Source organism: Aethalodelphis obliquidens, unplaced genomic scaffold (genome assembly GCF_003676395.1).
Source record: "Aethalodelphis obliquidens isolate GAN/ISIS:26980383/991018 unplaced genomic scaffold, ASM367639v1 scaffold72, whole genome shotgun sequence".
Taxonomy (NCBI): domain Eukaryota; kingdom Metazoa; phylum Chordata; class Mammalia; order Artiodactyla; family Delphinidae; genus Aethalodelphis; species Aethalodelphis obliquidens.
The window spans coordinates 9,079,017-9,104,765 of record NW_020838016.1 but is presented as its reverse complement, the minus strand read 5'-3'; the positions used below and the strand labels follow the sequence as shown (position 1 = coordinate 9,104,765).

The 25,749-nt window shown below is 43.3% G+C and overlaps 1 protein-coding gene across 1 annotated transcript in view; it reads right to left on the bottom strand.

The window, feature by feature from the left end:
• GRK7 (G protein-coupled receptor kinase 7) overlaps nt 1-7,543 on the bottom strand; it is a 35,475-nt gene extending 27,932 nt beyond the window's left edge. Inside the window, exons 1-2 of the mRNA XM_027091617.1 lie at nt 6,842-7,543; nt 5,049-5,486 (exon numbers count right to left, since the gene is read on the bottom strand). Coding sequence (XP_026947418.1) covers nt 5,049-5,486; nt 6,842-7,447 — 1,044 coding nt within the window. The 5' untranslated portion in view covers nt 7,448-7,543. The remainder of the gene's footprint in view (nt 1-5,048; nt 5,487-6,841) is intronic.
• Between the last annotated feature and the right edge of the window lie 18,206 nt (nt 7,544-25,749).

Genomic DNA, 25,749 nt, shown 5'->3' with positions numbered 1-25,749 from the left:
AGACTGAGGTCCCTGCTATGTTTCTGGCTGTCATTCAGAGGCAGCTCTCGGCTCTGGAGACCAACTACATTCCTTGCCATGTGGTTCACTCCATCTTCAAAGCCAGCAATGGTGTGTTGAAGCCCTCTCATGCTTTCAGTTTCTGAGTTCTGCTGTCTCTGACCTCTATACCCATATTTAAAGGACTCACGTGATTAGGTCAGCCCCACTTGGTTAATTTCTCTTTTGAGTAACTCAGAATCAACTGATTAGTAACCATAAATGCATCTTCAAAATCCATTTTGCCTTATAATGTAATACAACCACGGGAGTGATAGCTCACCATGTTCACAGCTCTTGCCCACAAGTCAATGGGAAAAAAATTATACAGGGGCAAGGGTCGTTGGAGGTCATCTTAGAATTCTACCTACCACACCACTGTAACAATTATTTGCGAATTTTAATGCCTGTGTGAGTTAAAAACTGAACCAGATTTCCTCATCTTTTTCAATATTCTTTTCCTGGGGGCTGGTGACAGATGCTGTCAGCTCATCCAACACTTGATCTCACTCCCCATCTCCCTTATCATCCCCTGCAATAGAGGCTGGACAATGAAAAACTATTTTTCAGGCTCCCTTACAGCTAGAGGTGAACATGTGGCATGGTCCTGGCCAACGGGGTGTAAGCAGAGTCTGTTAACATTCTCCTTTCTCCTCCTTTCTTCCATCCTGGAATGTGGACTTGATGTTTGGAGCTGCAAAAGCCATCTGTGACAGGAGGAAAAGGCCGGGAGATTTTCACAGAGACCTTGGCATTGAAATTGTTGAGAATCTGGCATTCTTTCATATGTAGCAGAAAGCAATGCTAGCTTACAAAAGACTGAATGAGTAGCTGAATGAGAAGCAGCTAGCCATGTCTCCAAAGCCACGATGCCTTAACTTTTCTGGAAGGATTGCACAGAGTTCAGGCAGGTATCAACCTTCATAATCAGGGTGATTTTTCCTTCACACCTTCTTCATAATGTTCACAGTACTTCTTTATACAGTATCTTGACATCAAAACAATGTTAGTGGTTACAGAAGTCCTGTAAATATGTTCCTTTTCATTTCTTCTGTGAAATGTTGTGAGTATAATGACCTTAAAATCCACCTGGGGGCCCAGTTACATGTGTGGGAGCTACAGTACATAGGAAACCGAGGGGCTCTACTTAGCTATGTGGAGGGATAAACAGTGAAAGAGGGATGCTTTCCTTTTTTCTGTTTTTTGTTTTGTTTTGTTTTTGCGGTACACGGGCCTCTTTCTGTTGTGGCCTCTCCCGCTGCGGAGCACAGGCTCCGGACGCGCAGGCTCAGCGGCCATGGCTCACGGGTCCAGCCGCTCCGCGGCATTTGGGATCTTCCCGGACCAGGGCACGAACCCGCGACCCCTGCAGCAGCAGGCAGACTCTCAACCACTGCGCCACCTGGGAAGCCCTGTCTTTCTTTTTATGGCTTCTAAACTTTCTCTCTGACTCTTCCCCTCCCCACCCTGCACCCTTCCTGAGGGTCCCCTGGGATTTGGAGGCAGGTCTGAGGACTGGGGCAAGTGGTCTAAACCCAGAAATTTGGTCTCATGGGACAAAGAGGGACTCAGGAAAGGCAAAAGGGCGAGAGGTCTTCAGTGAGTAAACTTCTCCACCAACTGCGTTCGTTATAGTGGACAATACTGAGGAGGCACGGAAAGCTTCCTCCAGTTTCCAAAAGAGTCAGGCAGCTGGACACAGGAGCCACTGAAGGAACTGTCCTTAAATATTCTCTTGGCCCATGAATAGAGCTGGAGGAAGACTGAGAAAGGATTTACAAGAGACAGCGCTACGTGTCTCCTCAACCTTCAGCAAGGTGGAGATGTACCACCAATTAGCATGATACATGCCTATGAGACACTCAGAAGGAACACGTCCCCTCTGCATAAGTGACAATGCGAATTCATTGTCACTTATGACAATAAGTGAAGAAATACACTTTGGTTTTTCCATGTATAGACAGACATGGATTCACGACGTTTCCGTTTTTTTTTTTTTAAATTTTATTTTTATTTGTTTATTTTTGGTTGCGTTGGGTCTTCGTTGCTGTGTGCGGCTTTCTCTAGTTGCAGCGAGCGTGGGCTACTCGTTGTGGTGCGCGGGCTTCTCATTGCGGTGGCTTCTCTTGTTACGGAGCACAGGCTCTAGGCGCGTGGGCTTCAGTAGTTGTGGCTCGCGGGCTCAGTAGTTGTGGCTCGTGGGTTCTAGAGCTCAGGCTCAGTAGTTGTGGCACACGGGTTTAGTTGCTCCGCAGCGTGTGGGATCTTCCCGGACCAAGGCTCGAACCCGTGTCCCCTGCACTGGCAGGCAGATTCTTAACCACTGTGCCACCAGGGAAGTCCCAAGACGTTTCTGTTTTCATAGCAAAGTCCCACGGAGGCGAACACTCTGCTTCCCCGCCATCTTCCCGCTTCTTCCACCCCAACTTAGGAGACAGTGATATGGAAGTCCTCCATCCCATCCCCACCTCTTCCTCGGTTTCTCCACCCTCATTCAGCCTCTCCTTCCTACAGAACCAGCACTTTCTCTCCTGATTCTTGTCTCAGCATCTAAATCTCCCCTCCTTAAAACTCCATCCTCCTCCCTGTGTCCTCCTGTAGTGACCAGTCTCCCTCCTTCCTTTGTCTCACTTTCTACTCCCAGGTCAATGCAACCTCCACAGTCTGAGTTCTGACCTTGAACATCACTCTCCCTGAGGACACTGTGGTTTCCTGACTGTCAAATCCCCTGCTGACCTCTTGGCAGCACTCGACAGTGCTGATCACTCTCCTCCCTTAAATCCTCTTCTCCTTTGGCTCCTGTGGAGGAGGCTGCCGGTTACCTGCTCCATATCCTGCGTTTCTCATTCCAAAAAAAAAAAAGTCATTTATCAGCTTCCCCTACAGGCGGGGTGGCCAGATAATAGTTCTAGCCAATGAGATTTAAATGGAAGCTGTCAGATGGGCCTTCCAAGGAAGTTCATATTTGGAGACATATTCGGTTGGTGCGTGCATGCCTATTTACTCCAGACCTTTCCTCCTTTCTCCTGCCTGGAACATGGGCCTGATGGCTGGGGCTAGGGCAGCCATCTTGCACACGTCAAAAAGGCCAAAATGACAGAGATGTCGATCCCGTTATCCTGGAGCTGCGGAACTAACACCAACCACGCTTAGCGCCACACTACTTGTTACATAAGAAAAATACCCCCGTCTCTTGTTTAATCCACTGTTATTTGGGTTTTCTATGATATGCTGCTGAAATCAACCCTTAACTGATACAGCTCCCATGACTCTGTCACTCTCGTCCTACTTCTTTAACCTCTTCAAGGCCCCTTTGCTTCAACACCCCCTACATGTTGATGTTCCTTAGCTACCATCCCTGGTCCTCTTCCTCCACTGTTTCCCAAACAACCCAGTGGTGTCTGCTGCTTCCCAAGTCATGATGACTCCAAATCCCAATGTCTAGCTCTGACCTCTCATCAGAGCACCAGACCTTTATCTAAATGTCTACCTGCCTGTCACATAGGAGCCTCATACACACTACACTCCCAATTAAACCAGCTTTCCCATAACTCTGTTCCTCCTTCTAGTCACTGGAGCTAGAGACCTTCCGCATCACTTACCCTCATACCCAGCTGGTCCTGAAGTCCCATCAGGTCTCTTTCCAACAGCTCCACTTTATTCCCACTTCTTCAATCCTACTGTCTTATACAGGCCTCATCATCTCTTCCTGAGCCACCGCATATGCCTCCTAACTAGCTCCTCTGCCTCTCATCCACAATCCAAATTGGTGTTTAAAAACATGCAAATCTAGGGCTTCCCTGGTGGCGCAGTGGTTGAGAGTCTGCCTGCTGACGCAGGGGACACAGGTTCGTGCCCCAGTCCTGGAAGATCCCATGTGCCACGGAGCGGCTGGGCCCGTGAGCCATGGCCGCTGAGCCTGCACGTCCGGAGCCTGTGCTCTGCAACGGGAGAGGCCGCAACAGTGAGAGGCCCGTGTACCGCTAAAAAAACAAAATTAAAAAAAATGCAAATCTAATCACACCATTCCCTTTCTTAAAACCCTTCAATGGCTTCTGGTCCCTCACAAGAAAGAATTCCAATGCCTTTGCATGATCTGAGCCCTACACATCTTGTCAACATTCCTTACATTATAGCCACATAAATTCACCTGTGGTTTCCCAAACTTGCCATGATTTTTCTCACTTCCTTGCCTGACTGTCCTCTCTGACCTGTAAGCTGGAAACTGTGCAAAAACAAAGTTTTAAGTGGATATTTAGGAACCTGACGGTCCCTTATCTTCCTGGGGATTCTCCCACCTTTGTGCACAGAAACTCAGTGGTAAAGAACTGTCAGAATCGGAGAGATTTTTGTATTGTTCACTTAACATAATTGCTTAATTATAATTCCTTTTTTAATCACAGAATTCTCTGCCATCACCTTGAACCAAATTGATCAAAATAAACATCAATTGCCTTTGTTGTCTTGTATATGTATTTTCATTTAAAATTTCACCTTTGTCCAATGTAAAACATTCCCCCAGTGCGCACTCAACAGAAAAGGAGATATTTAATGTGCTAAATGCTGGGGTTCCTTCTATTTCTTATCCTATTAAATTTTACCTCCTAGAATCCTGAAATTTTAGGGTCCAGCCCCTAAAAATTTCCGGAAAAGGAAACCAAGGCTCTATTGACTCAGGAACATGGCACCAGGGAGGTGGTTATTGGTGGGACATACCTAGATCCTGGCTAGGGCTTCAGCTCTTACCATCTCACGATGAAGGCACAGATCATCTCCAACTCACAAAGAAGGCTCCCCTCTGCTTCCAGTGAGAGGAAAGTAAAATAGCCCCCAAAGAGCTAATCCTCTTACACCACTCCACTTAAGGCAAGATGACAGCACAAGGGCTTTAAGAACAAGGAAATTAAAAGCATTAAGTCCAAGGTTCTGCTTGTCCTGGGAATAGAACGGCCCTCTCCCCCCCTCTCTGACTCTATGCCCCACCTTTGGGCCCACGAAGAGCCACTCACCCTCTGGGTGATGGGCTTGCCATCCCGGATCTCCACAGCCAGCCCCAGGTCAGACAGTCTGCAGTTGCCGAGGTCGTCCAGAAGCACATTCTCGGGCTTCAGGTCCCGGTAGACGATGCTGAGGGAGTGGAGGTGCAACACGCCGCAGGTCATCTGGGCCGAGTAGAAGACCACCCTGCTCATGTCCAGGCCCCGCTCGCCCACGCTGTAAATGTGGAACTTGAGGTCTCCCCCATTCATCAGGCTCATAACCAGGCAGAGATGGGACTTGCTCTCAAAGGCATAGGCCAGAGAGACAATGAAAGGGCTGCTGACCCTCTCCAAGATTTCCTTTTCCAAGAGAGCCATTTTCTCACCATTTTTCTTCTTCAGCCGCTTCTTGTCCAGTTTCTTACAGGCATACATCTTGCCGGTGTTTTTCACCTGGACAGCACATACCTTAAGGAGAGAAAGAAAGGGAGAGGAAGAAGTAGACAGTACTGGAGACAGGAAGGGGAAGGGGGATACAGAGGGTGGAGGAGCAGAAAACCACCAAGGTGGAAAGATGGCAGGCTTCTGAGAAAAGAGAAGCTGTGAGTGAGAAGGATTCTTTGAGATAGAGCTGGGACCACAGTGAGGTATCACTTCACCCCCACTATGTGAGCCATAATTTAAAAAAAAACAAAAACGAAAAATAACAAGTGCTGGCAAGGATGTGGAGAAATTGAAACCCTCACGTGTTGCTGGTGGGAACTTAAAACTTGGAAGAGTTTGGTGATTTCTCAAAACGTTAAACATGGAATTGCCCTAAGACCTAGCAATGCCACTCCTAGACATATATGAAAGAGAAATGAAAGCAGGTATTCAGACAAATTCTTGTACATAAATGTTCACAGCAGCACTATTCACGCCAGCCAAAAGGTGGAAACAACCCAACTGTCCAGCAATAGATGAATGGATACATGAATTGAATGTAGTATTCCCATACAACGGAATGTTATTCAGCCCTAAAAAGGAATGAAGTACTGATACATGCTACAATGTGAATGAACATCTGAACCTTACGCGAAGTGAAAGAAGCCAGCCGCAAAAGCTCAAATACTGTGTGACTCCACTGATATGACACACCAGAATTGGCAAATCCATAGAGACAGAAAGCAGCCCAGTGGTCGCCAGGGGCTGGGTGGGTTGGGGGAGTGGGGGAAATGGGTAGTAATTGTTAATGGGCACAGGGGTGACGAAAATATCTTGGAACTAGATAGAGATGATAGTTATACAAGATTGTAATGTACCAAATGCTATTAAATTGTACACTCTAAAAGGGTAAATGGCTAATGTGACTTTTACCTTAAAGAATTTTTTTCAACTTAAAAAAAAGAAAGATGAGCACAGCATTGGTGCAAAAGGAATTCCAGGCTTTAATTCAAGATGAGTGTTTTCTTAGCTCTCTGAAGTTTTTCTCAAATTACCTCCATTACCACAATTAAGGGGAAAGGGGGATCCCCCATTGTTTGTTGCTATCATTCACCAGAGGGGCATTTCAGTGTGTGCCTGCCTGTTGTAGACCCCACGATAAAGATTCTTGGCCAGTTCCACATTTTGTTAGTTTTTCCTATGCCATTCTCATTTTATTTCACGCGGTGACCGGAAAGAAGACGTGAGAGCAAGTTAGGAATTCTTTCTCCACATGTGGCACTGAGATTAGTTCTAAGTTCCCTTGAGATTAAAAAGGAAAAAAAAAAAAAAAGAGGTGAAATAAAACTCCATTATGCTGTCTATTTCGTCTTCCAGCCTGGCTATTCTGAAACACTTACCTCCCCAAAACCACCTTTCCCCAGCACCCGGAACTCTTCGAAGTACTTGTCTGACACGGGTTGCATCTCAAAGACTTTCCACTGCAGAAACTTCTCATAGAAGGGGCTGGCCAGGAACTCTAGGAAGGGCTGGTCCTGCAAGAAGGCCATGGCCTCAGCCTTGGCCAGCTCCACCAGGGATGCTCGCTCTTCCTCCGTGGTGGCTGCTTGGCACTTGGTGACCAGAGCTGGGCTGAGGAAGGGGTGTGGGTGCCCCGGGGAGGCCGCACAAGTGGCCACCAGCCCCTGCAGCGTGCTGCCCTTGGCAGGACCCTCTTCGGCCAGCTCCCAGCTCTGCAGCTCCTCCAGGAAGCCCACGGCCTCCTGGTACGCGGGCACCGTGGCTAGGAAGTCCCGGAAGAGGCGGCGGCCGATGGGCTGCTGCTCGCACAGGCTGTGGAAGTCGTTGGGCGGGGCCTGGCGGAGCTGCTCGCAGCTCTGCGGCCCGGGCAGCATCAGGGTCCGGCGTCGGCGCTGCAGTTCCTTGCTGTCGGCGTCCGAGGACTTCCGCGCCTGCAGGTAGGCCGAGTTGGCGATCAGGTTGTCCAGGCCCCCCATGTCGACCATGGCGGAGCACCAATAGTGCTCCCTCGGCACAGAAAAGGAAGGATGGAGGGCTGTGGCGGGGATGCCGTCAGGCCCGGGCCAGCTGGCTGCTGTCCGGTCCAAGGTGCAGTGACTTCTGCGGGATTTACAGCGAAGCTTCGGGTCTGAGGGTGGGACTGATGGAGGATGAGGAAAGAGGTTTCTCTTGTAAGAAGCTTTGCTGGCTATGTATAGCCGGCCAGGGAAGGGCGCCTCACAGGTCACCCACTGAGGGGAAAGCAGTCTGTGACACCTGCAGGGTCTACTGTTCATCATGGGGCCTTTCTCATCTACACCTGCTCCCTGAATCCCCAGCTACCAATTTCCAAAGGAAAGGTGGTGTGTTATTTGCTGATGACAGCAGTGTTTTCAACTGTGTCTGATTTTACGTATTTCCCAGCAGGTGCAAGGTAAGTAAACTCCTAGGAATGACAGGTCAGGAAGACGAGCTGTGGGAAGCTGAAGAGGTTTTCTTCCTTGTGTCTAGCAGCGTGATCCAGAGCAGGTTACAGAAGGGGATGCTCTGAGCTGTGAGTCAGGAGACATGTTCCCAGAGGCCCTTGGGAACCCGGGTTGTGGCCCTCAGAGTGGGCTGTGGCTCTCCCATAGCCGGCGACACCCTCTACAGCCTACAGAGATCCTCCAGTCATGGCTTTCTTAGTTCTGAGGAGTCTGTGACCTACAGTACCCAGTTAAAAAGGGGAGGGTCACCTTGACCCAAAACATCCCGTGAAATGACATCAGCAGGAAAATCACACCACTTCACATCATGTGGTCCAGACTATTCCAAGGGGACGAGCCTAAAAGGGGAATCTGAAGGTGAAGGAGCTGTGTGTGGAGACCCCGAGCCGTGAAGTTCCAGGCGTGGCCCTTCGACACCTCGGCCCAGGCTCCCTCATGAAGCCAGGAAGCTTCCCTCCACAGAGATCACTCAGAGCCGCCCCAGACCACGACCTCACAAAGAACAGAAATTGGTTTAGACAGAGATCAGGCTAAGAATCTCTGCTCCAAAAATAACACTTGTGTCCTACAGGGAAAGAACACTCAGGCTTTTTCTTCACAAAGCAAGGCTAAGGCAGCTTAAAAACAAAGTCATTCAGTATTATGCCAGAGTGTTTCAAAGGGGAAAATAAAAGAGAGAGAGAGAGAGGAAGGAGAAAGGGGAGGAAAAATACCTGGTGAGTCTTTTTCCAAACAAACAACCTGTAGCACACTCTGTCAAAACATCATCGTGACGGCCGTGGTCTGCCTGACAGAGCCTGCTGACCGTCCCCCAGAGCAGATACGCACTTGGCCACATGCTACCAAGAATTATGTAATGAACTCATGGGTGCCCTTTGGCTTTGGACTGCTGTGCTGTAAACCCTCAGCCCAATGGCAGAGGTGGGGGATCTGCACGAGGGACCACCGCTCGGAACCATGCCATCTGCTTTGCAACCCACGCTAGAAATGTTGGGACATTTTTTGTTCTTGATATGTCATTCCAGGCCCACATTTCTGAGTAGTGAAAAATCAGTCTGAGACTCTCTCCTAAGGAGGAAATGCCTTTTCCTGGGGTTCTTATGAATACAGCGGCAACAGGGCAGAACTTTGAGAAAATGGTAGACTTGTCATCACATGACTACTTCACCTTATCGCTGAAAAAAGAACGTTTTTCACTGATGACCATATCCTCTATGAGCTGCTTGATCCCACTCGCACTGATACTGTCTTTTATCCCCGAGTAATCACTTAACCCAGCACTGTCCAATAGGTAAATGCAAAGCCACATACGGAATTTCAGATTTTCTAGCAACCACATTAAAAAAAGTAAAAAGAAACTTGTGAAGTTAGCTTTAAAATATATTTTACTTGGCCCAGTATATGGAAAATATTATCATTTCAATATATAATTGATATAAAAATTGCTAATGGAATATTTTGCATCTTTTTTGTGTCCTGAGTTTTCAGAATATGGTTTGTATTTTACACTTACCAGTTCTAGCCACACACATTTGAAATGCTCAGTAGTCACATGTGGCCAGTGTCTACCTTTTTGGACAGCACAGACAAACCTTTTGGATGTAGCTTTGTCACTCATAAATAAGAGAAAGTTTTTCTCGTGGTTTTTTTTCCTAATCAGAATACCATAGACCATCTGGGTTAAAATAAAAAACTCTCTTAGTAATTAAAAATGATCTGACTGATGAGAACAGAATTTAAATAATATCTGACGCAAAGTTTAGAAGTTATAAAATGGTTATACATTGACCACCGGCCATTTTAAGCAGAGTACCATTATTTTCAAAGTTTTACCCACCTGAAAAAAAAAAAGTCTATTTAAAATGGAACACTCTATGTGATTACTAACAGTTAGGGTCCAGGGCTTTTCCCAACTTGATGAAACAGTAATTTTAGGTCCAATTAAAGAACAGCACTGAATACTTAGCTTAGAAGCACAGCCAAGTGCTGGGCACATTCAGGATACCCTGCGCCAAAGGGGAAAAATATCAGAAATCTTGGATTGGAGATGTGGCCCTATGGTTACAAGCACTAACTCCAGCACTGCTTGGGAGAGCTGAGTCCTGGCTCTAGCGAGTCCTAGCTGTGTGACCTTCTGCAAGGTCTACTTAACTTCTACTTAACTTCTCTGAGTCTCAGTCTCATTATGTGAAAACAGAGCTAATGTTGATTCTTCTTTTTTTTTCAATTATAGTTTGTGTACAATATTACATGTTACAGGTGTATAATATAGTGATTCACAATTTTTAAAAGTTATACTTCATTTATATCAGTGTTGAGTTTTGAGTAAGTTCTCGAGAGAATTAAATGCCAAATAGTGCCTGGCACAAAGAAGTGATCAAAAAATATTTGATAAAATACTTTTTATCAAAGTATAAAAGTATCACTTTTATTTTATTTATTTTAAAATAAATTTATTTATTTTAAAATAAATAAATAAATAAATTTATTTATTTTAAAATAAATAAATAAATTTATTTATTTATTTATTTTTGGCTGCGTTAGGTCTTCGTTGCTGCGTGCGGGCTTTCTCTAGTTGCAGTGAGCAGGGCCTACTCTTTGTTGTGGTGCAAGGGCTTCTCATTGCGGTGGCTTCTCTTGCTGTGGAACACAGGCTCTAGGCGCGCGGGCTTCAGTAGTTGTGGCTCCCGGGCTCTAGAGAGCAGGCTCAGTAGTTGTGGCACACGGGCTTAGTTGCTCCACGGCATGTGGGATCTTTCCTGACCAGGGATTGAACCCGTGTCCCCTGAATTGGCAGGTGGATTCTTAACCACTTTGCCACCAGGGAAGTCCCTCACTTTTAAATAATGACTATCAATCATCAAAACCTGATCCAGAATTATGCTTTTCTGATATGCAGATTGGAGACAGGAGATACCTAAGCAATGTGGAAGAAGGTGGGTTCCGTGCCCATCTAGCATAAAGCTGCCAACTCAGGGTCTCACATGACCTTGGAAAGCTGTGGGGACCCGTGGAGCAGGAAGACAGGGAGATCGGATTCATTAAGTGACATGCAAGACTTAGAACAACAAACTATTGCAACTAAGCGATTTACTATGTTCTGCCATAAAAAGGAAGACTAAACTCTGTCATGTGAAAAGAGGAGATATTTCAGTTTGAAAGAAAAAACAACTTTGATGCTAGGAAGAAAAACAATGAAAATATTTTAGTATCTTTTATGTCTAATTTTGTAACCTAAAGAAAAGGAAAAAATGCTCTTTACCCAGCCAGGTCTTCCATTACATTTTGTATCATGTGGTTTAAAGCATTATTTATGACATGTATGTTCTTACATTTTAAAATGCTCTGATGTCATACAACATCTGAAACACAAAGAACATTTTTTAGGAAGTTTAGGTTAATGCTGAGTAATAGGGTGTGCTTGGTTTGCTTCTCTTTCTGAGGATTTTTAATTTTGAAAATACACCCTAGGTTGAGGAAAATGTAAAGCTAGGTTTCTAGGAAGAACATGACCATCCTTTACAATGCACAATTCTCTGCATGGTCCAATAGCACATATTTGAGGTTCAAGAATTATGAAATTATAGAGTTTGGTATTATGTGGTCTCAGAACCAGAAGGTATTTTGAGCAGTGTTAAGTTCTGAAGCAGATGAATATGTTAGCATTAGGACACCCAAAGAACCCAGATTGTTCTTCAACTTCTGATTGAAATCCTTCCATAGTAAAGATTTTTGCTTTTTTTGTTCAGTAGCAGCCCTCTACTGGAAGAAAAAGCAAAAGGGTCTTATCCTTCCAACCACAGCTGACCACACTTCACATTTACTAATTTGAAGAAATCAAGGATATCCCTTGCTTGTTAAAATTCACAGATACTAAACAGAGAAGAGGTGGAGCTAGATAAACTTTATTGTTTCAATGTAGTCACAGAATTTTCACACAGAAATTTAGTTTTCAAGCACCTTGTCTTTTAGATTGAAATATTGAATAGTAAGACCAGTGTTAGGCCTACTGAATTGTCTTCAACAGAGTTCTACAGACAATTGAGGTTTTCTTAGTGAAGTAAGAAAGGAATCATACACAAGGTATTTTCATAGAACTAAGTGTAAAAATTCTATAAGGGATAAATCACCATTTTATCACACCATTTTTAGAGATCTTTTTGTTTTGGAAAATCTCAAATGTGCATAAAAGTGGTGAGAATAGTATAAGAAACTCCCATATGCTCAGCATTCAACTTTATCATCAGCATTATTAGCACTGTCCCAATATTCTTTCACTTTCATCTAACACCCCCTTGTTTTGCTTTAAATACTTAAACTTTTTAGAGCAGTTTTAGATTCATAGCAAAATGGAGAAGAAGGTACAGAGTTCCCACATGTCCCCACACATGCATAGCCTCCCCCATTATCAACATCCCACCACCAGAGTGGTACTCTTCTTATGATTCATGAACCTACATTGACACATCATAATCCTCCAAAGTCCACAGCTTACATTAGGATTCTCCCCAGCCCTTTTTTTTGCTGGAGTATTTTAAAGAAAATCCCATGTCACTGTATCTGTAAATACTTTGGTATATATAATATACATCTATATAGGTACATACGCATACATATAGATTATGTATTTTGTGTAATATAAACAAACAGGGTTTGGTGAAGCAGCTCAGAGATTAGCTCTAACAGAAGGCTGGTTCCACCCCTAGGGCTGGAGGAGGTGTGTTCTCAGAGCCTAGGGCCACAAACACCCAATGGGCCATGGAACTATGAGGGGAGCTATAGTGGATTGAACGATATGTTCAAGTCCTGAAACCCACTACTTGTGAATGTGACCTTATTAGGCAATAGGGAGCTTGCAAATGCAGTCAAGTCAAGATGAGGTCATACTAGATTAGGGTTGACCCTAAATCTGACGACTGGTATCTTTATTTTAATAAAAAGAAAAAAAAGAGAGAGAGAAAGAGATTTGGATGCAGAGACACAGAGGAGACATATGGAGAAGAGGCCATGTGAAGACAGAGGCAGAGGTTGGAGTAATGCATCTACAAGCCAAGGAACATTGCTGACAACCACCAGAAGTTAGGAGAGAAGCACAGCACAGAGGCTTCAGAAAGAACCAACTCTGCTGACACCTTGATTTTGGACTTCCGGTCTCCGGAAAGGTGAGAGAATAAATTTCAGCTGCTTAAGCCACTCATTCTGTGGTATTTTGTTAGCAGTCCTAGCAGGTTGATACAACAAGGGAGGCTGGGAGGTGAGCCCCCTGAGATGCAGATTCAGAGAAGGGCAAAGTCAGAGGACATATCTGAGAACAAACATGTCGATGGTCAGCATAACTATTATGCCGTTGTCCCCCCAACACAGTTCCCAATAGTTCCTTGATACAATCTCATATCCAGAAATAAACTTTTATGTGTTAATTGTTGAGATTTGGGGGTTTCTTTATTACCCAGCCTAATATCCTAGCTTATCCTAAAATTAGCTTATCCTAAAATTGTTTATCAGCCTGTATGTATTACTGCTTGCTCCTAGTCAACTGCTATTCTAAAACATTTGTGCCTGCATTCATTTGTTCAGAACACTGAATAATGTTCACCTACTGTGAACATTATTGTGAATTGTATTGAATAAGCACCTACTGTGTGTCAGAAATCACAGCCAGTTTGTAGGGGTACAGTGACGAATAAGGTCCCTGCCACCTGCTTTCTTCCTCCCTCCAGCATGTCTTTATTGGGGTCTCCCATGTGCCTGGCATTGTGCTAGGGCTGTGGCCACAGTGGAGAGCCAAGGCAGATGTGGTTCCTGCCCCCATGGAACTTATCATCTAGTGAGGAAGGCGAAATTTACCACGTGATTTTCCATTTGTGTGAAGTGATCCAGTGATCTTCTGGACTGGAGGAAACAAGGATTTCACACAGAAATGATCCTTGTGCTTTGTTTCCTGCCAAAATGGCAGCTTTTCTAGTTCTCAGGCTTACATGGTGTCATGGTATAACACCAAGCATTTAGTTCAGCTCTACTGCAATTGATAGTGAAACAGTCACTGTGCACCTGAAGGAAAAAATCCTTTCATCAACAGGAATCCTGATCTTCTTTAAAAGCCATACCAAGAAATCTTGCTTTTGAGGCTACTTAGGATAGAAGAAGTTGCAAAAGGCCCAAAGAATCTGTAGGCCTTGTTTAAGGTCTCTTGTTTTTATCATAAATTAAATTCATAAATATTGAACCTTAGGATCCGTAATCTGGTATAACATAAATATCTTCCTCTCGAAACAAGAATCTGATTGTTCTAATAATGACTACACACCCATAACAGAGTATATTATTCTTAAACAAAGAGCCATAATAGCTGAGAGAGAAAATTAAGTAACTGGTATATTTGGAGGAAATAGAAAATACTTCCCAACAGAGGTTCGATTTGGAAATGGATCATGGCAGATGTACAAAAGAAAATGAACTGTATGTGTTTACACAATGAGATTTTAAACATCTATAAACAACTTTCCAGTGAGTGAGAGATTTTATTAAAGAAGACTAAGAGATTATTAGAGAAGACCAAACAATATAATGTTAACAAAGAAAAAGCAAAATAAAGTCCACTAAACATATATTTGGTAAGTGAGGGAAATGTGGGAAACAGCAAGAAAAAGTTCTTGTGGTTATAAAGAGTGAAACAAGGGAGTAAAAGTCAAAGTTATTTTTAGTAGAACATAAAAGACTATTGTGGAAGTGCAAACTATCAGGTATAAAATTAGCTTAAAGGATATATTGTACAACACTGGAAATATAGCCAATATTTTATAATGACTATAAATAGAATATAACCTTTAAAAATTGTGAATCACTCTATTGTATACCTGTAACTTATATAATATTGTATAATAGATCACCTATATATCTGTGTATTCATTCATCCTACAGGGAGAGAGAGAGAGAGAGAGGGAGAAGATAGGTAGATAGATAGATAGGACATATGTCAAGTATTGTTCTAGGCACTAGGTATGTAGCAGTAAACAAAATAGACAGAATGTCTATTAGGACATTACATATTATTAATGTCCATAAGGACATTACATTTTAGTGGATGAGAATGTCAATAAACAAAATAAGCAAAATATATAATATATTAAATGGTGGTGTTACAAACTACCCCAAAACTTCATAGTCTAAAATAATGACTTAGAACTTCTCAGGGTTCTGTGCTTTGACTGGCAGCTCTTTGCTGGTCTCACTCAGTGGCTGAATTCAGCTGGTGGGTTGGCAGATGGCTGAGCTCAGGTGGGAGAGCTGGAAGCCACTGGAAGTTTTCAGCAGAGGAATGCTATGGTGGATGGACGTTTTAACAGGATCATAGGCTGAAGCGGGCAAGGGTAAAAACAAAATCAATTTGGAGTCTACGACAGTAGCTCTGATGAGAGGTCAGTTGAGGCCGTAAGAGGGTTTGTTCCTGAGTTGAATGTGGGGTGTGGCAGAAAGACAGAGGACAGGGTGAACTCTGGGGTTTTGGGCCTGAGTAACTGGAAGGATGAATTTCCCCTAAACTCAGCTGAAAATCCTCTGGAGGGGCAGGTTTCAGGGAAGATGAAGAACTCAGTCTTGTACCTGTTCAATCTGAACTGCCTATGGGGCATCCGAATGGAGATCTTAATCTGCTGGATCTATGGGTCTGGAGTGCAGGGGAGAGGCCTGGGCTGGAGATATTCATTGTCACCCTGCATATAAAGGGCATGTAAAGCCGTGGGACTGGATGCAACACACTGGGGTGATAGCAGAGAAGAAGGCTGAGGACTGAGCCCTAGGGGTGGGGGGGGGGGGGGGGAGAGGGCAGTGGGAAAGAAGGAAAGCCGGCAGAGGATGCTAACCTAGGAACCACGTGCAGAAAGGCTGTCCCGGAAGAGAGTGATCTGCTGTGACAAATGCTGCTGGTAGGCCAAGCGAGATAAGGATTGAAGAACTAACTGACTGTTGTTGACAGTTTTATTTATTGGTTTCTTTGTGAAGCTGAAAAGGAATATTAAATGGGATGAAAGATACTGACTTTACTTATAAAAGTGGGTACTTAAAAATGAGAAGTTATGCTATGTATAAAGGAAAACCAATCAACCAACCAACCAACTAACCTAGTAGTATTGTCAGCTGGGTGGCACACCAGCATTGATTCTTTGGGCAGACAAATGAATTCTGTTCAAGAGAGCTTTAATTCAGAATTTTTCCAAGGTCTAGTTTTTACTAGCAGATTTGACTTTGAAATATTTCTGTTGCTTATCATGATCAAGGATATTTGAAATCACTACTGTGTTGTGCTACCTCTTCTGGCGGGGGGCCGGGGGCGGTGGCGAGGGAGACAAAGTTAATACAGTTCTGATTAATAGCAATTAAATATGCTATTTTAATAAAATACTGAAACAAAAAATGTTGCAATTTAAAGGTCACTAGGGAGCTTGGCAAGAGCAGTTTCAATGGAGTGATGTGATGAAACCCTTATTAGAGTCAGTTCAATAGGGAATGGAAGGAGATAAATTGGAAGCTGGCAGCGTAAGCTTCTCTTTTGAGGAGTTTTGCTCTGGTGTGACCACTGGAGTGAGAAGCCAAGGTAGGGGTGGAGAGCACACGATCACTGGAGGAGAGGAGGTCAGGGGGTTGAGAAACCAGGGTATTACAAGCATCATTCATGTGAATGATGAGATCACCAAGAATTATCCAAAGCAGTGATGGAGAGACTGACAGAGAGCCAGGAGCTAGCATCTTCATCCAACAAAGGGGAGTGACAGTGTGAGGCCATTAGTGAGCAGTGGAGTCTAATGACATGAGAGTGCAAGCTGGGTGGTTTTAGGGAGGGAAGCAGCAACAGAGAGAAATGAAGACATCTCCCACATTGCCAGGTCAAGCGGTATGAGGGACCAGGAGGGTTGCCGAAGGAGCAGTGTTCTCGGGGGAGAAGCAGGTTTAAGCGAGAATAAGAAAGTGAAAGGAACTTTTGGAGAAGGATGAGGATGGAGGATGTTTTTGGTGTGAATATCAGAGGGCACAGAGGAAGAGTTTCAGAAGTTGGGGAGGGGTGGGAGACGAAGGAATAAAAGGGAATTTAAAGAACTACTTCGGGGGCTTTGGTGGCGCAGTGGTTGAGAGTCTGCCTGCTGATGCAGGGGACAGAGGTTTGTGCTCCGGTCCGGGAAGATCCCACATTCTGCGGAGCGGCTGGGCCCGTGAGCCATGGCCGCTGAGCCTGCGCGTCCGGAGCCTGTGCTCCGCAACGGGAGAAGCCACAACAGTGAGAGGCCCGCGTACTGCAATAAAAGAACTACTTCGGATTAGATTTCAGAGAATGCGAGGTGACTGGGAAAGCCTGGGTTTCTCACGCTGACTAGGGATGAAGAGCAGGGTGAGATTGACCGTCTCAAAGCAGATGATGGTGGTCAGACTCTGAGTTTTCCAGGCAGGGAGGGGTGCATGCAGGGTGCTAGAGCTGGAGCTCCCACTGGACCACTGTGGCCAGAGTTGAGAGAGGTCTCATTTGGAGACCTTGGGCCCCTCCCACCTGGCCCACGGAGGAGGAGCTGGCAGGGGGTTGGTCTGACCTGAGCTGGGAGGGCCTGGAGTATTCACATGGTTAGACGATGGGTTTGAGGGCTGCGTGTGGAGACCTCATAAGGACTTTAAGAGGAAACTCCTTTGACTTTGCATCTGCCTAAAGGACCTAACAGCAGGGCTGTGGAGGAGTTGGGGGGACTTCAGCATTCCTAAGGTTTATTAGGTATCTGTAGGCACTCATAAAACCTCAATTCTGGGCCATCTGTCCAACAGAAACCCAAAACTACAGCCTCAGGGCTGTCAAGGGCTATTTTAACCATAAGGTCTGGGAAAGATGCACATCCATATCTTTATCCCTAAGAAGACCTAAGCCTGTTAGAAAAGTTCAGAGTTAGTGTTGTTCAGTTTAGGGTTCAGTGAAGAATTTCAGGCTACCCTAAAATTTCCATCTTATAATAGGGGGCAGCTCTAAGATTTTGTACATTTAAAACCCTGAGAAACATTCTAGAAGAGAGTTGGAAAGAATAAAACGTTTGCTCTTTAAAAAAATCACTTCTTGCTTTACTTATTTCTTCTGCATTTTGCTAAACTTCTTGAAAATGTAGCCCTTCTAATGAACTCCAAGGAGCTTTCTCAGATTACCTCCACAGGGGACCAGAACAAGATGAGAAAACACAATTATTTTGATTTGACTGCTTTCTTGAAGAGTTGAACAATAAGACAAATGGAACAACCATTAATGCATTTTCCACTTAGTAGCAAATGTAAAAGGGTGTTGGCTGTGATCTTAAATAATAATATCCCTTTCTCTTTTCTAAATTTATTTATTTATTTATTGGCTGTGTTTTGGTCTTCGTTGCTGCACGCGGGCTTTCTTTAGTTGTGGCGAGCGAGAGCTACTCTTCGTTGCGGTGCTCGGTCTTCTCATTGTGGTGGCTTCTCTTTTTGCAGAGCACGGGCTCTAGGTGCACAGGCTTCAGTAGTTGCGGCACGTGGGCTCAGTAGTTGTGGCTCGTGGGCTCTAGAGTGCAGGCTCAGTAGTTGTGGCGCACGGGCTTAGTTGCTCCGTGGCATGTGGGATCTTCCTGGACCAGGGCTCGAACCCATGTCCCCTGCATTGGCAGGTGGATTCCTAATCACTGTGCCACCAGGGAAGTCCCCATTTCTCTTTTTACATGTGGGTTTATTTTACATAGAGTAAAATGTATAGATCTTAAATGTACAGTTTGAAGAGTTTTGACAAATGTATAAACTCATGTAACCATCACCCAAGTCAACTTATAGAACATTTCTATCACCACTGGAAATTTTCTTATGCCTTTTCCAGTCAATAGCCCTGCTGAGAAGCTACCATTCTTCTGATTTCTAACACTGCAGTTTAGTTTTGCCTGTTCTTGAACTTTGTAGAAACAGAATCATGTAGTTAAGTACCCTTTTATGACTGGATTCTTTTGCTCAACACAATGTTTTGACATTCATCCATATTGTAGCATGTATCAGTTTTTCCTTTTTTTTTTCCTGCTATTCAATTCATTCTATGAATAGAACATTATTCTTCTGTTGATGGACATTTGGGTTGTTTCTAGTTTGGAGCTAGTATAAGTATGAAAAAAGCTCCTTTAATTCATCTATGTCTTTTTGTGGACAAATGTTTTCATTTTTCTTGGGCAAATACCTAGGAATAGAATTGCTGGGTCGTAGGATAGATGCATACTTAACTTTTTATGATACTGCTTTCTGTTTTCCAAAATGGCTGTTCCATGCTTCATTCCCACCAGCAATGGAGGAGAATTTCAGAGCCTTCACATCTTCACCAAGACATGGTGTTATCAGTCTTTTAAACTTGAGCTGTTCTACAGGGTGCGTAGAGGTATTTCATGGCAATTTTAACTTGCATTTCTGAGGAGGAATGTTAGGTATATTTTCATGTGCTGACTGCCTATTTGTATATCTTCTTTTCCGAAGTATCTTTTCAATTATTTTGCCCAATATCCAGCTCCTTAATTAAGCTTTTGTTGGTAATATGGCCTCATCAGGCAGTATTCTGTTGACCGATCATGTTCTTTAGTAGAGAAGCTGAATGTTCTGCAGGAAGGCAGTGAAGGCAGAAATAAGATAGCTAGGTAAGAGCATTAGATTTACATCTTTCCAAACACTTTAAATTTCTCAGGATGACTGTAGAAGTAACCGTTTTTATTTGTAAAAGATTCCATGTGCTATTTCAGTTCGAAGTTTCAAAATACAAAGACCAATTACTCTATAATCTCTGCATAAAATTAAAGTTAGGGAAAATATATAAAAGTGGTGTTACAGCCTGTATAACATGATTTTTTATAGAGTTATATTTTTGAGACATACAATTTTATTAGACTATCCAAATTTGTGTCATAATGGACATGTACTAAAGTCTCATTAAATTTTTTTGCTTTACAAGTCAGCATATCTAAAAACATAAACACACGGGCTTCCCTGGTGGAGCAGTGGTTAAGAATCCACCTGCCAATGCAGGGGACACAGGTTCGAGCCCTGGTCCGGGGAGATCCCACATGCTGCAGAGCAACTAAGCCCGTGCGCCACAACTACTGAGCCTGTGCTCTAGAGTCCATGAGCCACAACTACTGAGCCCACAAGCCACAACTACTGAAGCCCGCCCACCTAGAGTCTGTGCTCCTCAACAAGAGAAGCCACTGCAATGAGAAGCCCGCGCACTGCAACGAAGAGCAGCCCCCACTCGCCACAACTAGAGAAAACCCTGTGTGCAGCAATGAAGACCCAACACAGCCAAAAATAAATAAATTTATAAAAAAGACGACAACAACAAAAACATAAACACAAAGATGTCGTTTCAGAGAGAAAATGATCTCTAAGATCCTTTCCAATTCTAAGAGTCTATGAGAACAAGTCTCAGATCTGCCTCCCTGAAGGCGAGGGATATTTATGGGATAAATGAGCAGGGCTTGAATCCGTGTCCCCTTCATTGACAGGCGGATTCTTAACCACTGCACCACCAGGGAAGTCCGTGATTCACAATTTTTTTGTTTGTTTGTTTTTGTTTTGCGTACGCGGGACTCTCACTGTTGTGGCCTCTCCCGTTGCGGAGCACAGGCTCCGGACGCGCAGGCTCAGCGGCCATGGCTCACGGGCCCAGCCGCTCTGCGGCATGTGAGATCTTCCCGGACCGGGGCATGAACCCATATCCCCTGCATCGGCAGGCGGACTCTCAACCACTGCGCCACCAGAGAAGCCCCGTGATTCACAATTTTTAAAGGTTATACTCCAGTTATAGTTATTATAAAATATTGGCTATATTCCCTGTGTTGTACAATATACCTTTGCAACTTATTTTATACATAATAGTTGTACCTCTTTTGAATGTTTGAATTTAGATCAGATATTACAGCAGTATACTAGAGCACAGTAAAATGATACAGAGCACAATAAAATGGTATAGAACATTATGAAATGGTACAGAACACAATGAAATGGCTTGGCCAGTACTTGAAAACACAGAATATACAGCTCTAAACTATAGCTATGAATAAAGACGTATGCGTGTGTCTTCACAGAACTGAAAACGGAAATATGTGAACAAAGTTTACAAAAGCAATTTTGGAGAAAAATATATTCAAATGAAGTATTCTTTTGAGACAATATAAGCTAGTGGTGAAACACAGATTCTAGAACTAGTCTGCCTGGATTCACATCCTGCTTTTCATTTACTAGTGTTGTAAAGTTAGGCAGGTGTTTTAGCTTGGACTGCCTTAACAAAATACCATAGACTGGGTGGCTTTAACAACAGAAATTTATTTTCTCACAGTTCTGGAGGCTGGAAAGTCTAAGATCAAGGTGACATCAGGGTCAGTGTCTGGTGAGGGCTCTTGCTGGTTCGCAGATGGCTACATTGCTGTGTGTGCACATGGTCTTTTCTTGGTGCATATGGGGTGCCAGGATGGAAGGAGACACAGAGAGAGAGAAAGAGAGATCTCTTTCTTTTCCTACAAGACCATCAATCCCATATGACTAGGACATATAAATTAATTTTTGGGGGGGACACCATTTAGTCCATAGCAGCGGGTTACTTAGCCTCTTGTGTTTATGTTCCCTTAGCTGTAAAATAATGGAAAAGAGTTTTTGTGAGGATGAAATGAGTTAATACATGTAAAGCTCTTAGAAGAGAATTTGGTGCATAGTGCTAGGCAAGTTTTATCATTGTTATTGACCATATTTCAGTAAGTTTCTAATAGGGAATTCCAACTTCTCAAAAATATTATAAAAATGTATATAAATTAGCATTAACCAGGATTTCTCAACTTCAGCACTATTGACATTTGGGGCCCCATAATCCTTTGCTGTGGGAGGCTGTCCTGTGCACCGTAGGATGTTTAGCACCATCCCTTGCTTCCACCCACTAGATTCCAGTAGCACCCTGTCTCTAGTTGTGACAACCACAAATGTCGCCAGACATTGCCAAATGTCCCTTACAGTGCAAAATCACCCTTGGTTGATTGGTTGCTATAACTCTGTCAAGGACACAAAAGCAGCTACATGAATTTATAGTTTAAAATATTGTAATTTTGAAGGTATAAGAAACTCTTACAAAACTTAAAGAACAGGAAACTGTCAACAATCTTTTTTATACTTAATACTGGGGTGTTTCAAATAATTTTGAAGTTCTGTATTTGGGTCTTTCCCCCCTAGGTACAATAAATTGACCAGCTAAAGGTTTAAAAATGTTTAATTCTTGGCCATCATCAAAAAAGTCTACAAAAAACAAATGCTGGAGAGAGTGTGGAGAAAAGGGAATCCTCCTGCACTGTTGGTGGGAATGTAAGTTGGTGCGGCCACTATGGAGAACAGTATGGAGGTTCCTCAAAAAAACTAAAAATAGAGTTGCCATATGACCCAGCAATCCCACTCCTGGGCATATATCTGGAGAAAACTATAATTTGAAAAGATACATGCACCCCGATGTTCATTGCAGCACTATTCACAATAGTCAACACATGGAAACAACCTAAATGTCTGTCAACAGATGAATGGTTAGGGGCTTTCCTGGTGGTGCAGTGGTTAAGAATCCGCCTGCCAATGCAGGGGACATGGGTTTGAGCCCTGGTTCGGGAAGATACCACATACCATGGAGTAGCTAAGCCCATGTGCCACAACTACTGAGCCTGTAGTCTGGAGCCCACGAGCCACAACTACTGAAGCCCATGCGCCTAGAGCCCGTGCTCTGCAACAAGATAAGCCACCGCAATGAGAAGCCCACGCACCTCAACGAAGAACAGCCCCCGCCCACCGCAACTAGAGGAAGCCTGCATGCAGCAATGAAGACCCAACGCAGCCAAAAATAAAATAAATGAAATAAATAAATTTATTAAAAAAACACAGATGAATGGTTAAAGAAGATGTGGTACATATATACAATGGAATACTACTCAGCCACAAAAAATAATGAAATAATGCCATTTACAGCAACATGGATGGACCTAGATATTATCATATAAGTGAACAAAGTCAGAAAGAGAAAGATAAATACCATATGATATCACTTATGTGTGGAATCTAAAATATGACACAAACGAACTTTTCTATGAAACAGAAACAGACTCACAGACATACAGAACAGTCTTGTGGTTGCCAAGGGGGAGGTAGGATGGGTGAGGGATGGAGTGGGAGTTTGGGGTTAGCAGATGCAAGTTATTATATACAGAATGGATAAACAACAAGGTCCTACTGTATAGCACAGGGAATGATACTGAATATCCTGTGATAAACTATAATGGAAAAGAATATGAAAAAGAATATGTATATATATAAATATTTCATATTTTCGATATATATATGACTGAATCACTTTGCTGTACAGTAGAAATTAACATAACACAGTAAATCAACTACAATAAAATAAATTAAAAACAATGTTTAATTCTTTCTTTGTCAAGGATAAGATTTAGTTAGTAAAATAAGGTTCATGTTCAGCATTCTAGTTTCCAGAGATAATCCTTTTTTTTTTTTTTTTTTGCGGTATGCGGGCCTCTCACTGTTGTGGCCTCTCCCGTTGCGGAGCACAGGCTCCGGATGCGCAGGCTCAGCGGCCATGGCTCACGGGCGCAGCCGCTCCGCGGCATGTGGAATCTTCCCAGACTGGGGCACGAACCCGTGTCCCTTGCATCGGCAGGCGGACTCTCAACCACTGTGCCACCAGGGAAGCCCCAGAGATAATCTTTTAAAGGGAAGGTGGAAGGTCACTTAAAACGGAGTTTGATATGCCTGAAGCTCCCATTATTCCTTAATTCTGATAGAAATACCTCATAACTGGATGATCTACACGTGCACTGTCCAACAGAACTTTCTCCCATGAGGGAAATGTTCTGTGTGATATCCAATATGGAAGCCACCATCCACATGTGATGGGCACTTGAAATGTGGCTAGTATAACTAAAGGACTGAATTTTAAATTTTAGTTTAATTAATTTAAATTTATTGGCTAGTGGCTACACTCTTCAATAACACAGATCTATACCCTTCAAGAAAGAAATGATTTTACATGTTATTTTCTTCCTTAAGGGAGTCTTTTTGTCAATGGGCAGGCCCCTTTCTCCCATTGCCCTACCTAGAAGGGTACCACCAGGCAAACATGAGGGTGTGTGGGGTGTTGATAGAACTGACGGCAAGGTTGGTGGGCAAGGATGTGGCGGCAATATGAACAACTACTTTAAGGGGCCGCCTGTTCTTGCCCCAGAAATGCTAGGGAGCTCATACGTATCATATACTGTTAAATAAAAGAGAAATGTGTTTTCATGATCCACACAAGAAATGATCTTCATAGGCATACGCAGTCATCCCTCAGTATTTGTTGGGGATTGGTTCCAGGACCCTCGCCTGATACCAAAATCTGAGGATGCTGGTGTGGTATTTGCATAGAATCTACACACATTCTCCTCATACTTAAAATCAACTCTAGATTACTTATGCTACCTAACACAATGTGAATGCTTTGTAAATAACTACCAGTGCATGACAAATTTGTTTTGCTTTTTTGGAACTTTCTGTAACCTTTTTTTTTTTTTTTTGAGAATACTTTTGACCTGGATGGTTGAATCCTCGACGTAGAAGCCGCGGATACAGAGGGCTGACTGTACTGTATACGTTGCAGGAGACTGTGTTTTGTCCCTTCTACTTCCCAGAGCACTGCATGTCTCTTAGAAGGCTCACTACATTCCACTCCACAATTCCATTGTAAATCGAACATTCCCTAACAGGCCCTGTTGTATCTGAAGATAGCAAACTTCTTTGTATTCAAATTCCTTCTATTGTTATGGCAAGCAATAAATAATCCCATTTTATTATCAATATGTAATGTCATATATATATATAATGTTTATAAAAGTAGAAAAAGCAGAGCAGGGGTTAGCACTGCAGGGGTTAATTTACAAGAAGGGTCTAAGAATCGCTACAATTCTTAGATGACTGTATACCAACCATGCAAAGCTTGTTCTATGCTATGTAGTATTTGGATTTATAAAGTCACAGCCCTGGTGGTCTGGCAAGAATTCTGATTATTCTATTACACTAAAATTTTGGTAGAGAGAATTTAGTTACATATTCAATATAAGTTCCAATAAATTTAGATAGTTAGTAGGCTTCTCCTTAGAGGCTAGGATAAAATGCAACTGGCATAGAACATTTCGTCTGTGCTAAAATAGTTCCAAGTTTTTTACCTGAGATTTTCATCTGGGCAGTTGTTTCTAACTCTCCTCCCTGCCCGTTTGCTATACACACACTTTTTTGGGAATCTTTGTGGGAGGGCCCGTTGTTACTGATGGAAATGTGCTTTTCGGATGTGTTGAGGTGGATTAAAAAAAAAAAAAGAAAGAAAGGTTGAAAACCTTTCTCCTAAAAACCCATCTTGACAGTTCTTTACAGGTTATAGGTGCACACAAACATCAGGATTCTTACAAGAAGCATCACTGCAAGCAATATACCTTTCTGAAAGGCCATTCTCTAATTAAGCCAGAGATCGGCAGTGGCAGTAGTGATCTATAATGATGGCTACCATTTATTGAGTGCCTACTCTGTTTCAGGCATCATTCTAGGCAGTTAACATGCACTAATTCATTTAATCTTCATGGCAGCTCTATAAGGTAGATGCTATTATGATTCCATTTTAGTTGAGGAAATAGGCACAGAGAAGTTAAGGACCTTGTGCAGTATCACACAGATGGAGCTGAGATTCCAAGCCAGGCTGAGTGGCTCCAGAATTGCCATCTTACTACTGTGCTATATGGCAG